At 40.5% G+C, this 12,821-nt stretch overlaps 1 protein-coding gene across 1 annotated transcript in view; it reads right to left on the bottom strand.

Annotated features, from left to right (window-relative positions):
* Positions 1 to 12,373, bottom strand: part of LOC139934524 (uncharacterized) — a 98,384-nt gene extending 86,011 nt beyond the window's left edge. Inside the window, exons 1-3 of the mRNA XM_071928777.1 lie at positions 12,112 to 12,373; positions 10,531 to 10,610; positions 9,862 to 10,144 (exon numbers count right to left, since the gene is read on the bottom strand). Coding sequence (XP_071784878.1) covers positions 9,862 to 10,144; positions 10,531 to 10,610; positions 12,112 to 12,373 — 625 coding nt within the window. The remainder of the gene's footprint in view (positions 1 to 9,861; positions 10,145 to 10,530; positions 10,611 to 12,111) is intronic.
* Between the last annotated feature and the right edge of the window lie 448 nt (positions 12,374 to 12,821).

Below are 12,821 nucleotides of genomic sequence, written 5' to 3'. Positions count from 1 at the left end.
TATGACATGAGACTATATCAGTCGCAGATGGAACGGGTAGCCCTAGCCCTACATCAAGGACAATCCCAAGAAACTAACACGGCAAGATCAATACTGCAGCAACATCTGGAGACTCTCGTATTGGAAACAAGGATGAGTGTGGTCAATACATTGGCAAGGACGCCCAGTCATCAACCTCGATCCTTGATCTAGATTCAAGAATATAAAAAGGTATGGACAAAAAGCGTGTCATTGTGTACTTAATTGTATGAACGATGATATTGTACTTAAACCTATTATGGAAATTATGATTTAATTATTGTGAGTCTAATGTGCGAGAAATGATAATTAACTTGAACTTTTTATGGAAGTTATTATGAAAGTCGACACAGGGTGGTACTCTGTCTTAGCGTCGAAATGGGTATTAAAGAACACGGTCCTTGCTAATTGGCGCAGCGTGAGAAGTATGGTTCCCTGTCGTCACGCACAACGTAACATAACTAGTGATTGTACTCATTGCCTTGAACTTGAACTTGGAGCTAGGCACAGGGTGGTGCTCTTTCATAACGTCGGAAGGGGGGGGGGGGGGTATAACACAACATGGTTCTCGAAATTATTGGCTTAGTTTGTGAAGTCTTGTTTCCAATATCGTAACTCAAAACGCAACTACAGAACTTAGTGGTTATTTGCTTTGGAATAGAAAACTGTTTACTGTGTGTGAACAGTGGCAATTTTACAGAAAATTGTAGTGACTGTAATGTTAGGTGCAGCTGTATTGCTGGGCGAGGTTGTAATGTTAGGCGAGGTTGTAATGTTAAGCACAGTGCAGCGCAGTGTAAGCGCAAAATAAGAGCTCCACAGTATTACTCCACGGTCTGGTTCCCAGAGCACCACGACCGTTTACGCCCTCGTACAACGTACACAGCCATTCAAGTCAGCACTCCCTGCTGTGGCCGCATAGTGAGTGATAGTCGTGTAAGATGCCCTACGTCTGACCCTTAGTTTGTCAACCCAGCAAGGCTATACGAAAAGAAAAAAAAAAAACTATTATTAGAGTACCAACATCAGGGGGAAGAGCTCTGGCAAAAATCTGTCCAAGTAAATGAAAAATCTGGGTCTCATTTTAACTGTTGGCATTGTCATAACATACGGACGGAAAGAGGGTGAAGAGAAACTTGTGATAGGCCTATATTCATAATCAAACTTCATGATAGTGTGATAATAAGGCGGGATCCCCCGGGTAATAAACGCCAGCCTGCCTGATCGATCATACATGACCTTATACGCTACGTCATTCTGAGATTGCAAACCCCCCCCCCTTAATCCACCGGGGTGGCAACTCCCATCTTTCATCACCTTCTCGAGTTGATACCTAAATCGTGTGTCGTGTGCGCAGCCATGACCGACGGTTGCACGCAATTGGTTTCTTCGGGAACGAGAATTAGCAAAATTATCAGGGTCTGTGGGCCTGATGTAGTTCAAGCCGGTCGGTTTAATGGTAAACCGTTCTTGGAACTAACTTGATATTTTCATCGGTTTGAAGATTGGGTCTTTTGTTGAAGTTGGTTGTGTTATATTTTGGCATCGGTCATTTCGTTTTAAGGGAGGGGGGGGGGCACGGGGAGACCGAGGGAGAGCGTGGGAAAAAAATTAAGAAGAAGAAACAAAATAACATTAACAGACTTGCACAGTACTTAATATAATCGAATCGATAAAATGATTAACAAATCAATGAGACTATGAATACAAAACAAAAACCGACTAACCGGTTGAACGATAGTAAAAAAAAAAAAACTAAAAAAAACGTATACCTACACAGTTACTTTGAGGTCACCCCCCCCCCCCCCCCCCCCCATCACACACACACACACACACACACACCCACACACATCTAAAACTGAACCATTATTCATTGTCTTCTCTCCATCGAGTTCTTGGCTGGCGCTTTTCTCAGAGTCATTGGCTTCACTTACAGATGCAATAATGAAATGTATCATGGGTGTGTGGGCCCAGGTTGGGGGGGGGGGCGTTATCACCAGAGCCTTAATTCCCCCAACCCTACCCTCCCCTTCTCACACCACTGTGTCTGTGCACACCACCCTCCCCACTCTTCCCTGACGCCCCCCCCCCTCCAGTGATGCTCGTCCTTAATCATTGCACTCGGTCGCGTTGAATCTTGAATCTTTTGTTCAAAATTAATAGCCCACTAAAATATTCATAGCGCTGATTAAATGCGCACACACCTATTACGAATTTATCAACTGGAGGGAAAAAGTGTGTCGCTGCAAGTGCATTAGGTCAAGCGATTGTTACTGGCAATGTGGTTTATACTGATAATGTGTTTTATAGCATCTCACTTTCGATAGCTACAGTTTATAGGGACTGGACACTAACTGGTAATTACTCAAAATAATTGATAGCAACTTTGGTAAGGTGCAATGGAGAGCTGAAAACATAGTGGATAGTAGACAACATTTCGAGAAACGGCTCCCTCTGAAGTAATGTAGTTTTTTTGAGAAACAGGTAATTTCTTACTCAAGTAATATTATGGTATTTCAAACCTAAAGCCATTTTTATTTATCTGAAAGCAGCAACAAGGGCGTTTTTTCCTTCCCTTATTCTCGTGCAACTTCGATGACCAATTTAGTCCAAATGTTCACATTGTTTTATTTGTTATTTTATGCATATGTTGTGACGGGATACACCAAGTGCGAATACTTGTCTTTGACATTTACCAAAGGTGTGTGCCATTAAACAACAAATATATGTTATCTTCCATAATTCAGACTTGACATTATTCACGTCTGTACATGAAATAGCCACCAGGCTGAGAAGTCAGGATCTTGTGACGATGACGTGTTTGATGAGGTGTTACAATTATTGTGTCTCTGACAAAATAGGTTAATGGTTGTATGCTGCAAAAAAACAGGGTAGGCTAGACACACACTTAAAGGCAGCGGACACTATTGGTAATTGTCAAAGACTAGTCTTCACAGTTGGTGTATCTCAACATATGCATAAAATAACAAACCTGTGAAAATTTGAGCTCAATCGGTCGTCGAGTTTGCGAGATAATAATGAAAGAAGAAAAAACCCTTGTGTCACGAAGTTGTGAGCTTTCTGATGCTTGATTTCGAGACCTCAAATCCTAAACTTGAGGTCTCGAAATCAAATTCGTGGAAAATTACTTCTTTCTCGAAAACTACGTCACTTCAGAGGGAGCTGTTTCTCACAATGTTTTATAATATCAACCTCTCCCCATTACTCGTAATCAAGTAAGGTTTTATGATGATAATTATTTTGAGTAATTACCAATAGTGTCCACTGCCTTTAACTTCAAACCAATATACTGGTACTGTTGCACATCGTCAAATAGGGACTTGAAGCTAATTTAATATTCCCACTTTCGTTAGTAAACAAAATACTGGATTGGTAGATAAAAAATATTGCAAAATCTGTAAGATCGCTATTGGGGCCTATACTGATTATGTTAGTACACCCATTATATCAACTTATACACAATGTTTATTGATGACATTGCTGACAATGTTCAGGATATAGTATTCGATGATCCCGAAACACAGATTTATAATTTTGATCGTCATATTTTTTTATATATTTTTTTAATGGAATTTATGCAAAGTTTTGTATGTTGCATTAATCAAAAAGTAAAGAATCCGTATTACTGGGTTTGCTCAACCCATTCATGCACTAACAAGAACCCGGCTCTCCAGAAACAATCTGTGATTTTTCCATGAGTAAACAAAATACGCAGTCATGCAATAGTCGTCTAGTCAAGGGAAAAGGCGCGAAAAAAAGCATGGAAATCTTCTTTTGCACCAAGACAGCGCGCCAAAAAAAAAAAAAAAAAAAAAGTCCCGTGGGTTCCGCTCCCGGTGAATCACACGGAACGCAAGAAGAAACCAGAACGTGCCGCGAAATGAACGTTGATGTAAAAAGATGCAACGATGCCTTCCCAAAATTACTACACCACTCGAGGGAGCGACTTGGAAATCGGCTGATTGACAGAGCTATTAATCTTTTACGGCACCTATTAAATGCTGTACACGTTAGCGCCCAGCAATATAATTCCAAGCCCCCTTTTTTCGCACCGTGTGCTTCGAGCTATAATCGTCGGTTGGCTTGAGCCTAGACCCTTGGCCCCCATCCCAGTGTACTTTTCTTGGTGCTCCTTGATGTAAACCATCGGATGTAACCTTGTTGTAAACCCAAAAGCGAGACCTCACTTCGCCATCGTGTACTAGAAAACCGATCTCCGGTTTCTAAAATCCTCTATCCGCGGCACAGTAGATAAAATAGCAGGGGCAAGTTCTTACAGAACTAAGCATGACTGGTTCTTATTGGTTCTTAATGTTTCTTACCAGTACAATATTCTACTCGGCGAGGTTTTATGTATAAATACGGCACCCACATGGTACATCCGCAAGCCTGGATCCAAACATAACTCATTCTATGATAATATTATGGTAACCGCAGCTCGTTTACGTCACCGCGACCCCTTTGTTCAATATTTACATCCTTGGCCTAATTGTAATTATATTGTACTTCAAAGTACATGTGCACATCCCTCTGTTCTATGACATGGCTCATCTGCATATGGCGTTACCAGTCTTGGTTGCCACTCCTTCCCAACATGTACACCTCGTCCCATACTGTAACCTCAACCTATATCGAACCCACATTCTATTTTAAAATGTAAACCCTCGTCCATGACTTGACCCAAAAGGCGACCTAACTACATTAACATTGAATCCAAAGTTACTGTACTGTACATTATTATTGTAACTTTACCCTAATGTAACTCAGTGTTGCCAATATTTCGAAAAACTTTTGTTTACGCTGTGTTTTGACCACCGATGCGGCTTCAAACCAATCCGATGGAGATGCGACGTCGCAGTTCCATTTTTCCATGAGCCAAGTTTCATGTTTTCTGGAACAAATTGCCACTGATACTTTTGAATCTGTTTTGACACATCAAAATCATCTAAGTCCAGCATTACACTTATAAACTCAACCATTGAAATAGAGGGTTTTTTTGGCGGTGATCTAGTCATTGTGTTGTAAAAGAAAGAAAAACGATTTGGTGCAGGCATCACAGTTTAATTTCGAACAGACATGTTGACATTTTACGGCAACAAAGGATACAAGACGCAAAACACTAACACACGAAAACATTTTAAATTGACCGTTGGCTCATTCTCAATACCAGCAAAGTAAAGGCTCCAAAATCATGAATGTCATTTCACGATTCCCATTCCAGTAATTTCAGGGTGACATGTTTTTACACACAGTTTTATGCATTTACCTTTTGATCCTTGACACACAAAACAAAACAAAAACAAGAAAAATTCTAAACGGTTTGCCAGTAGCACTAACTTTAAGATTATGAAGAAAAAAAGTCTAAATATCAGGAACCAATATTGATGGTGTTGTTTTAATCACCAAAATGCATGGCCCGTAACCTTTGCACGTCAACTTGTCTCTCCGTAATTGAACAATGTTGTAAGCAGAGATCACATTAAGTGTAAGGAATCCCTTCACAATGCGCATCACGCTCTCCCCCCTCGAAAATCCCTTTGTCCGGGGCCCTCTTTTCTTTAATTAGCCCATCCTTACACATTTTCAAATTAAGATCATTTTGTGCCGTGTTTGTGATAGACAGCCTAGATGTCCCATGCCTGCCAGTGAAGGTATTATTGGTGGTGGGTCTGATGACAAGAAAGCGGGTCTGGAAGCTTAAGCGGGGCATTCGACAGCGATCCGCCCGGAAATCCGAGCAAAACTACGGCGACTGGAGTGATAGAGATTCCCTCCCGACATCATGGAACATCATCGATGATTGATACCTACGGTTGTAGGAGGATAATAAGACGATTTTCCTCCCTGTAGCTGAAGCCCTTATACGTCGCTCAGCCTTTGCCTTATCCCCGGAGCGAGGGATACTGACGGGGGAGACCTTCCTCATGTAGCTCACTGTACAAGCTTAGATCACGTTGCTTGGAGGCGGTAGTGAGAGGTACGGTTAGCTTTAATTTGCCTCGGCCGCGGCGGACTACGGTCTCTCGCCGATGTCAACAAATTTAATCGTCGCTCATAAGGGACTTCATCAAATGCAGGGCAGTTAGACCCCAGGCCGCATGAGCTACATCAGCTTCAGCAGCAGAAGAAGAAGACGAAGACGAAGGAAGAACAAAAAAAAATGTGTAGCAAAATGAGAAGCAGCCGTGAGAAAGCTGTCATGTTGCTAGCTGCTGTTTTTTAAAACGTGATTCATTTGCAAACAAGTATTTGACCCCGTGATGATTTATGCAAGCTAATGAATTAAAACAATTTCCAACCCTCGATTAAGGCGTCCTCTCATAACTTAATTAGGGTGTGCGTTTTATTATAGTAATATGGGAATCAATCAAGGCTGGTTTGGATTGAGTTGTGGATTTGGATTTGGATTTGGATTTGAAGAAATCTTTGATTACGTAATATTAACACATTGACAGTAATGATTAAAATAAAGGGGGATGTTGTGCACTGATTACAGTGACCTGTGGATTTTTTCAGTAAGACAATATGATATATTTAAATTAAAAAATGTCTGATTGAAATTGTTGTGGCGTCCAATGTTGAGCTTTGAATATAAAAAATATTAACACATTTGACTGTATTGGTTAAAATAATGGGGAATTTTGTGCACTGCATACAGTTACCTGTGGATCGCTTCAGTAAGATATCTTGCGATATCCTTTAATGTAAATATTATGTTCTGATTGGAAATCGATGCTCGCCATCTGTCTGATAATTATTTTGTTTTATTCTAGGAACAGATGTTTAAATTCATAATCGAAGCGCACTCTATTGCAAACAGTAGAGGGCGATGCATGCACAACATTAATGGGTTCGCTTGCCCCCTTTACTTTGGAAATTTAAAGACTGCAATATTTTGTATAATTGCCTTCATGTAAGGAGTGGCCTCATCAAAACACAATAAACAATTAAATAAATATGCCATCTGACTTTGACATTGAAAATGACACCTCCCACCTCCCTATTGTTAAAGTCAATAACGATTTATTGCGTTATAATGTAACAGCTCTCAAACGCCCTTCGTTTGTTTTATCTATTATGAATGGCAGTGACGTCGTGCGAATCACATTAAGTCACTAGTAAAAATTATCGATATTAATCAACGGTTTCATAATATATTTTTAAAAGAGACTTTTAGATGGTTTAATATACATATAGAACATTGTTGTGTTATCAACCTGCTCCAAGAACTGGAAAAAAATACATTGACATTTTGTCCATGGAATAGTTTACATAAACAGTTAAAACATGCAGACGCACAAGACCGTGTAAACCTTTACAAGGTGGTAGGCCTACACATTCAAATGGGTCTCAAAATTCACACACACTTGCAGAACAAATGTAACTTTCGATATATCTAGTAGTAGCTCACAGGTGTTATCAGAGAACACTATTGGTAATCACTCAAAATAGTGATTATAGCATAAAACCTGACTTGGTAACGAGTAATGGGGAGAGGTTGATAGTATAAAACATTGTGAGAAACGGCTCTCTCTGAAGTAACGTAGTTTTCGAAAAAGAAGTAATTATCCACGAGTTTGATTTCGAGACCTCAGATTAAGAATTTGAGGTCTCGAAAAAAGCAACTGAACGCACACAACTTCTGTGTGATAAGAGTGTTTCTTTTTTCATTATTATTTCGAAACTTCGACGACCAATTGAGCTCAAATTTTCACAGGTTTGTTTTTTATGCTTATGTTGAGATACAGCAAGTTAGAAGACTGGTCTTGGACAGTAGTGTCTGGTATACACATTGCACGTTTGTGCTGTGCAATTGCAGCGGTCAGCTTTGTTTTAAGCTGACCCCCATGCCTGACAGGGGAAATGGCAACACTTTCATCTTCAATTTCAACTACAAAGTCGCATGCTGGAAACCCAGGAAGAGAGCCATTGAAAACTCGTGTGGGGGAGCACTGAGCTAAAATATCTGCTTTGTTTGAGGCATAACTTTGTTCTCCGAAACAACTTCGAAAACAATATAAACTTTTTAAATATAATACTCCGAGTGGCCATTATAACCCTTTCATTTGACGCAATCATTTATTGGACGAGGTTTGAATGAAAACGATTTTGTACAGCATGTTTTTATCAAACCCAGGCAAATGCTCACACAATTCGAGCACTGCACTGACTTAAATGCTCTGTTTTGTTTTAGTTTTTTTTTTTTTTTTTTTTTTTACATTTCCCTCTGCATCTTTTGTGTTTGTACATTTTTGAATTTCCCACCGATTTCTTTTGGCATAATCAAGATCACGTGATCGATTGCTAACGAGGCTCATCAAGTTCTCATTGACATAGTACTGTTATTTTGGAACAACTAGACCTACAATTTGCATAATTTTACCCCATATGACATTGTTGTGACCGACACTATGACTAATTCATTGTGTAGTGTCAAAGGTCAAAGGGCGTGTGTAGCCAATCATAATGAATCTTCAAAACAAGTTTTATTTGTTCAGACGTGTTTGTACAGAAGTTTGTCTATCAGAGAGTGGAACAACTCGTGACATTCCACCCTTTAAAAAAGACACAGTATTATCACTTGGTGTATCCCAACATATGCATCAAATATCAACTCTGTGAAAATGTTGACTCAATTGGTCATCGAAGTTGTAAGAGAAAAATGAAAAAAAAAAACACCCTTGTTGCACAAAGGTGTCTGTTCATGCCTGTCTCAAAAACCATGTTACTTCAGAGGGAGCTGTTTCTCACAATGTTGCACGTTACTATCAATAACCCTTCATTTCTTGTTACCAAGTAAGTTTTATGCCTAACACATATAGGCCTAGTTTGAGTAATTATCAAAAGTGTCCAGAGTTCTAAACGCCGACTTGCCTTTTATACGTATGTCCCAAACATGTGTTTTTTTTCTAGGTAACTCATTTGACCATACACTGTTCTAGAATTGCAAGGGCCGTGGGTTCGAATCCAACTCGATTAATATACCTGTGATATTTTTTTCACGGGACTCGGTAAGTGCTGGGTATACACTGCTAAAACACATCGGTGTATGGGTAAAAACGTTTTTTTTTTCTCATAAATCCAGTGTCGTAAGAGATTGACAACGACTTAATCATCGAACTAAACTAACCACCGACTTAAACTGTATTAATTTGAATCGAATTGAATTAATCGAGTAGCATTGAATTAATTGAGATGCAATTCGTCTCTATTTGTGTCACCAACGCTGTCCCAAAACCAAACTTAAAATTCCTTTCGGGAAATTATAGCGAGCGTTACCAGCCTGCGACGAGAATACCATGCAAAGACCGTATGGGAAACGGTATGCGCTGTAACTGTTTTTTTTTTTTTACCATACCCTGCAGGCACGGGCAGTGTCGAGCGAAGAAAACCCTAACTTTCCTCACATTCAAAACGGCCACACACGTAAATCGCATGTAGTGAGAGATTGTGATGGCCAAGTCTCAGCTTTACTGAAGCTGCACGGACCCCCCCCCCCCCCCCAACCCCGTATTCACAGAGTAGCATGTTATAGTGGAAACTGTAAAATGTTCACGTAACCATAGTTACGTGTGGATGAATAGATTTGATTATACTTTACTAGTTCTCTGTCACAATCATCGGAGTCAAGGTTCTATACACACACTCCTTTAGACACGGGGGCATGGTTTCGATGACGCTTGTTTTGAGTAAAAGGTTGAGTTTCTAAAGTTACGTATTCCATATTGTCTATACCCCCATCTTCTTTTTCTTCCTTTAACTTATGTTTATAAGCACGAAACCTCTTGAACCAAACTGCACCGTGTTGTTTCTTAGTCTTACCTTGGGCGGAGGTATCATACTTGGAGATGAGATACTCCTTGCTGGATTGAAGAGAAGGACACGAGGAGGAGGAGGCGGTGAGGGTAGGGAAATCCTGTCTCAGTGTCGACGGTCTCTGCTGAGGAGGTAGACACTCCCCCCTCTCACACCCCGATGAAGTTACCAATATTCCAGAAATGTATATAAACTCCACAGGATATGATCCTTTTGTGTTTGACAGTTGGATGGACTGAGGGAGACGGGTTAGAAACAGCTCCTTGTACCCGAACCGCCTAACGCTACTCTAACGGGCAAAGAAGAAGACACTGCAACAAACCGCCGTTTAAAAAAAAAACCACACCAAATCAATGGCAAGCGACCTCCCCCATGTTTTTCTATATTATACTAAGGCAACAAATCGACGCCATGTTATCTTAGGACCCATGTAACGGGATGGTTTTCTTTTGGAAGCACACACACACACACACACATATACAAGACACGTGATGGTGGGGCAATTTTCCAGAGCGGCCTTCTCCCCCCAAATTGAATTAATCAGGTAAAAACAACACATCATCCAAGTCCGTTTGTCAGTGACGCACCAGGCCGCGCAAAACATCAAATCCTGCCACTGGAGTTTAGTAGTATATGTTCCCCCCTTTCTCCCGACCGTCTTGGAAACAGCAGTACCGACAACGGGACACACGGTGTCTCTACAGCGAAATGATCTGAAATTAGAATTGTAGGGCTAAATACGCAGGTCGACCCATCTGGAAAAAAAAAAAAAGGGAAAGGAAAAAAAAACAACCAAGAATGACATTCTAACGAAAACAAACCAAGCCGGACATAAGTATACCCTTACCAACGCGTGCACATGCCAAAAATCCCATTTTATGCTGGTGTTTTCGTTGTATGGTTTAGGAAAATAGCGCGACTGTTATTCTAAGGCTACCGAGTTGTTATCATTTTCTGCCCCGTTCGTTTCGTGGTGGAGGGATCTCATTCCCAGATGTACTGTCTTTATAACCCCGTTATTATGCTAGCTACAAAACAGTCGCTAAATTATGGCGATGATGATGAAACAGGGGGGTTGTGTCAGCCATGCTAATTTAGCAAAAATACCCCGTATGTTAATTTCGTTTTCCCATTAGAGACAGGATTTGTCCAAGTGCATTATTATCGATAAAGGACAACCGATGGAGTTAATTTCGGACTTCGGAGACGCTGTAAAAAACAACCTTCCATCAATCGAACTTGTTGGTATAGACATCCAAAAACGCTGAGGTTATGTTGTCATAAGCCCCTTTCACACGAAAGCAATTTAGCAAGGGTTCCATGCTAAATTGTAACATGGTTGTCAAATTCTACATTATGTACCTCGTGTGAAAGAACAACAGCTTTTGGAGTGTCCAAGGCCCCTTTTAAAAGTCTTGCCCAACATTGCTTTGTTTCTCATCGCTACGATTCCGCAGTTTGAAAAGGGCTATACACGGTGGGAACATAGATGATGGGTTAAAGCATATAGCACGGTTTAGAGCTTGAAGAATAACCCCAACATTGTGCTAAAAATTCCCCGTACACTTAAAAAAGAACTGTCAGTTGTTCTTGAGTGAATACATAATCACAAACAGGACAACATCTATAGGCATATGGTGAAGCAAGGCTTTTGTTCCCGTACCTACGGACAGACAAAAAAAAAACGAACAAACAAACAAACAAACACACCAACAGACTTTCACAACACTGACTTAAATAAAACACGTGTACATGTATGGGTACAAAGACAAAACATCATCTGGAAAATTTATCATAACTTTTTATTCTTAACTAAGAATTAAGGACTGCTTTTAATTCTTGTTACTTCTAATGGTTCGATAAGTACGCTCTGATCGTCTTCAGGAGAACCACTGGTTCGTTCCAGAACCAACACACCGCAAAAAAATATTCACACGGTTTTACCGCAAACATACCTTATTCCACCATGCAATGCAAGTCAAATCTTATACTCAGAACTAATCTCAGATCCCAAACCAATCCCGTGATAAATGGTTTAATAAATGGAACTCCTAACCAGTTTTCTTGGTAGCAGACGATAAACATTTGTTGACCCCCTGTTTTTCCCGCCATAAATCATCGCCCGTCATTACCCACGATGCTCATACCCAGTTAGTTCCACACCCAGAGGGCCGGGTAGCCCCCCCCCCCCCCCCACTCACTGTTTACCGCATCCGCTGGTTGTTTGTAAACAATATTAGTTATGGACGGGCTGACCAAAGACGATGCAATGTGACAGACAAATAACTGCTGCTTGCTGACAATCCACGTTCACCTTCTTGTTTGGACGGTTTCGTAATGTACGGTGGCCATTTTGTGCTCTTGATTTAACTTGAAAGTGAATTGATAACAGGCCGAGGGTGTATTCACACTGCATGTACCCACGGAGGTACCCTACGAGGTTTGCGTATAACATGTACAATGTAGATTCGTTCAACATCCTTGAAGCAGACTTTTCAATGCGTGGCCTGGACGCCATATTGGCAACTTGGACGTCCTTTCTAGAATATACCATTCTTTCACAATATTAGATAGGCACGCCCCATGAAATAAAACACAGGAAATCCCTTGGGAGTTTGAACCCCACCACTTGCCCGTGTTCGTTTCACCACACACACGTGGAGGTGTGAACACTGTTTTCTGTGGGGTTTTTTTTCTCCCCGGGAAATTACTATTCCCAAGAAGTTTGCCAAGTTTTTGGCAATTCAAATGTAAAAAGCTCTATCAAATTATGGAAAAGGAAAGTTAGAGATAAATTTCTTACTCTATGATCAAAGTGTCTTGTGAAATTTATTGGGAAAACCACCCATGTGCTTTTTAGTTTGAGCGCTATTTACGTGCAATAACATCCATCACTAAAAGTGTCAGCCGCTAAAAGTGTTAAACGAGATTGAATTTTGAATCAGTTTAGCTTCGATTTGATTTTA

This window comes from Asterias amurensis, chromosome 3 (genome assembly GCF_032118995.1).
Source record: "Asterias amurensis chromosome 3, ASM3211899v1".
NCBI classification, from domain to species: domain Eukaryota; kingdom Metazoa; phylum Echinodermata; class Asteroidea; order Forcipulatida; family Asteriidae; genus Asterias; species Asterias amurensis.
The sequence above is the reverse complement of the archived record's forward strand: the minus strand, read 5'-3'. Positions and strand labels throughout refer to the sequence as shown.